General features: G+C 40.3%; 1 protein-coding gene across 2 annotated transcripts in view; it reads left to right on the top strand.

Moving 5' to 3' along the window:
* Sntg1 (syntrophin gamma 1) overlaps positions 1-4,213 on the top strand; it is a 336,640-nt gene that overhangs the window by 108,846 nt on the left and 223,581 nt on the right. For both annotated transcript variants that reach the window (XM_004633382.1, XM_004633383.1), the window contains exon 7: positions 2,983-3,085. In XM_004633382.1, coding sequence (XP_004633439.1) covers positions 2,983-3,085 — 103 coding nt within the window. The remainder of the gene's footprint in view (positions 1-2,982; positions 3,086-4,213) is intronic.

Raw genomic sequence — 4,213 nt, 5'->3', positions numbered from 1 at the left:
GTAGGTGCTTTAGACCACTGAGCCATCTCTCCAGCCCTGAATTTGATTTTTTAAAAAAGACCTTTAGCAATATTTTCATGTCCCTTATCTTTTTCTACTTTGAAGAGTATTGAGAAATTAGGTTGCCGAACTTCACAGCACAGTGTGTGAAGCGGTTACCTCAGGCTACGCTCTTTGTAGTTTCCTCAGCTTCTTGACTCAGGTATCTTTTCATGGCTACCTATTCTCTAATGTTCAGTTTGAGTGAGTTTTATGATTCTTCCTCATCTTTAGTGATTCTGTCCTCTTTTTTCTTTATTCTGTTATTGGACTAATTCAGAAAATGTTATCTATGTCAGTATGTTTTAATGTTCTACAATTTCCATTTCAATATTTGTCACTGTTCGCTATTTCCTTACTAGATTTTTGGAATTTTCATGTGTCGCAATAGAACTTCCAATTCTTTCTTGATACTTTTTTATGTTTACTTCAAAATTATAGTTAGATAGTTCCAAACTGTGATTTATCCTGTTTCACCTTTCTCTTCTCTTTCAAATTTGAATATTCCTTTTTAAAATATTCCTGATGGACATTTATTTATCCTTAGTGTAATTATTATTTGTTTATGTTGTCTTATCTTTTCCTTTCCTTTCCTTTCCTTTCCTTTCCTTTCCTTTCCTTTCCTTTCCTTTCCTTTCCTTTCCTTTCCTTTCCTTTTCTTTCTTTTCCTTTCCTTTCCTTTTCTTTTTTTTTTTTCTCCTCCCCTTTGGTACTAGGGATCAAACTCAGGACCTTGCTCTTGCTGGGCAGGTGCTTAAGCCATTGTGCTATCTTCAAGCAATCTGTTTATTATGTTATGCTACTGTGTTATTAAAAAAAAAAAACAACAACAACCTCTACATCAGTGTCTTACATAAGATTTTTTAAAGTATCGATTTGTACTGTTTAGTACACTAACTCAGAGAAATCAGGCCTTTTCACAGTAAGTATTCTAAATTCTGATTGGTGCCATTCTGGACTAGTGGGTTTATTCTGTGTCACTGGGAATTTCACTGTTCCGAGTGGAGGACACCAGGAAATGGAGAGCTTGTTCCGAGATTAGACCCCGGCTCCATTAACCAGGAGTACTGGTTGATACTTTGTGTCAACTTGAGAAGTTTAGAAGCTTAATTAAGTGACTCAGCAGAGCCAGGATTCTTAGTCTGTAAACATCCTCATGCTGTGCAGGACTTCATGGACATTGTGTGAGTTCTACACGCAGCCCTGTGTAGCTTGTTTATAATTAAGGAGCGGGGAGAGGCCGGCTAGAAGCTGCAGCTGCTGCCCTTCCCTGTGCTCGTCCCTATTTGCTGCTCCCATAAACTGTCGCAGCTCAGCCTGCGAACCAGCCAAATATGAACTGAAACCTCCATAAACTGTCAGCTAAATAAACCTTTCCTTCCTTAATTTTGGATGTGGGATATTTTGTCCCAGCAATGATTAGAAAGTCAGTGTGACACAAACTCACATCTCTCGATCAGTTTGTTGAGAAAATTCACCCCTTGCCTACAGAAAGTAGGATTGTGGGGACAGTGGAAAGCCCTTACCTCCTGCATATGTTCCCTGAATAGCGGGGAGGAAGCGCCCCCTCACACCCCAAGAATGAGAAATTTTCACAGAGCTCGGGTCACACAGCACCTCTGGGTAAGGAATGGGCTTCTCAGGTCCAGGGGCTTTCCCAGGGGAAGTAGGCTTTCTATTATTTAATAACAGGTTATATTTCCAAGTACATAAAATGCTATTAGAATAGTTATTCTTAGTTCTCCTCTTAGTTTATATGATGTTTTAGAACACTAAACATATTTTTTTCAGGTACATAGGTTCAAATAATTTGTCAGCTTCCTTTCCTTTTAAAATTTAAAATTTTGTATTGGGATAAGGAGAGATAGGAAAGAAGGGTAGAAAAGGAAAATGTAAAAAGAGTTAAGATGTGTTATGTATGTATATCTGTTTGCTACAATAAATGTACCTATTACCTATAGTAAAAATATTCTATTAATAAAATATAGAAATTTAGTTAATTATTATTGTATTTCTTACATGTCCTTTTCCTTGATTTTTCGAGAATTAGACATTATTTTAACAGGCAGAACTAGGCCTACTCTTCCTATAATTTAAGAAACAGTTGAGAATTGTTAATAATATATTTAATCACCACTGCAGGTATTTAGGGAGAGGAAAATATTTACTGATGCAGCAGGGCAGTAATGCCTATTTATTTTTACAAAGGGTTGAGTCTATCAGTACAATTGTATTTAATCCCAGGGAGGGCTCTGCTCCATGTCTTCAAGATGACTTTTCTCCTGCTAGGGAAGCTTACTCCATTTCATATACATTGTTGGTATCATAGATTTTGTTGTTGTTGTTGTTGTTGTTGTTGTTTTAGGGAAGGGTCTACAGGGTGTTTAGGGTCAGATCAGACTCCTAGTCATCTGCCTGTTTACAGCCTCCCAAGAGCTGGGATTACAGGTGCGTGCCACCCCCAGTCTCAGTTGCCATCTCAGCGTACCCTGAGGGTTGGGTGGGGCGGAATGGCAGGCCCAGGGATGGAACCGCCTGTCCCTCACCTGCTTGCAGGCGCTTTAATCCATGGAGCTACTTGGCCGGCCCTTGGTACCATAGATTAATTCCATTGTTTAGTAAAGATGGAAGCTTGGACATGTTATTTGTCATCCCATGGATTCCCGGATGTCCCGCACTGCCTGAGATAGACCATAAACGATGAAACTTTAACAAATGCAAAAGGAAGGTGTGCTCAGAAGGCCACAGTGGGGCCGCCGGGCTGAGCTCGAGGAGCAGACGAATGTGGCTCCGTAATTTCCAGCCTTACCTTTCCTAAAGCATTTCCCTCCACTCAGAGGAAACAAGGGGCAGGAAAGGCATCTAAGGGTTCCAAAGTCTACCGTCACATGAACTTTACAATGATTAGGATAACTGTGCTATTTTTGTTCTTTCCACTTCCAGGTTCAGGTTCTTCGGAACGCCGGAGAAGAAGTGACCTTAACAGTCTCTTTCTTGAAAAGAGCACCCGCCTTCCTCAAGCTCCCGCTGAATGAAGACTGTGTGTGTAAGCATTTGCCAGCCAAGTCCCCTCAGCCGCCTAGTCCCCTCAGCCGATGCGCTCAGCCGCCTAGTCGCTTTCTAAAGCATTGCTTTCTTACAGTGGCGGATCCTTTCCTTTTTTGTTTTGGAACTGGGGATTGAACTCAGGACCTTCCACTCGCCAGGCAAGCGCTTATTCTACTGAGCCATCTCCCCAGCCCCGATCCTTTCCTTTTTACAGTTAAGATTCTTGCATAAAGGTAAACATTTTATACCCCAAAGTGTTCTCCTGGCACTGCTGAAAGCAACCAGATGTCAGCCTTCTTGAAAAATATATTAACCGTATCTGCCTTTCCAATACATAATTATTTGTCTTAAAATGGAAATCATGATAAATATCATGCATACATTGCATATCTGTAGTAAATTTCATTCATACTCTCAGGGAGATATATTTTCTCTAACCAGAAACTGATATTCTCTGCTGAAGAAGGACTTAGTACTGAAGATGTCCTCAGGAAAACAGGAATATTGAAGGAAGGAAGCCTCGCCTGGTTGGGAAATGTATTCATTTACACAAGAGTTACTTGAAAAGTTCTTTCCTGGTCTTTTTTCTTTGTTCTTTTTTTTTTTTTTTCTGAAATCAAATGCATATTATCTAGTGCTTTTGCTAAAAATACAGCACATATTTTTAACTGATATACAGACACTGAGATGAAAAGACTTCAAATGCACAGTTGGATCAGTTTTGAAAAGGCAAACATTTGCTTAACCACACTGTTTTCAATGACAGAGCAGTTCCTCTGTAACTATTCTCGGAAAATGACAGCCACAGGAAAAGCCACTGACTTAATTTCTCTTAATCGTACAATATTTTGCGTCTTCTAGAACTTTATTAAACAGAATTATATTTTATTTTTCTGTCTGTTTCAATATGAAGAATTAGCAGGCACAGGGCCTGGGGGTTCAATCCCTGGGCCTCCCGTGCGGGCACTGCGCAGTGGGGAGCGCTGAGACAGCAATTGAGCTGGCATGGTGGCGTGCGCCTGTAATCCCAGCACTTGGGAGGCTGTAAACATGAGGATGGCTATGAGTCTGATCTAGTAGTGAGACCCTGAACACCCTGTTGAGCCTTCCCTAAAATACAAAAAAA

This window comes from Octodon degus, unplaced genomic scaffold, assembly GCF_000260255.1.
Source record: "Octodon degus isolate 3935 unplaced genomic scaffold, OctDeg1.0 scaffold00054, whole genome shotgun sequence".
NCBI lineage: Eukaryota > Metazoa > Chordata > Mammalia > Rodentia > Octodontidae > Octodon > Octodon degus.
Note: the sequence above shows the minus strand (reverse complement) of the source record. Positions and strands in the feature narration are given on the sequence as shown.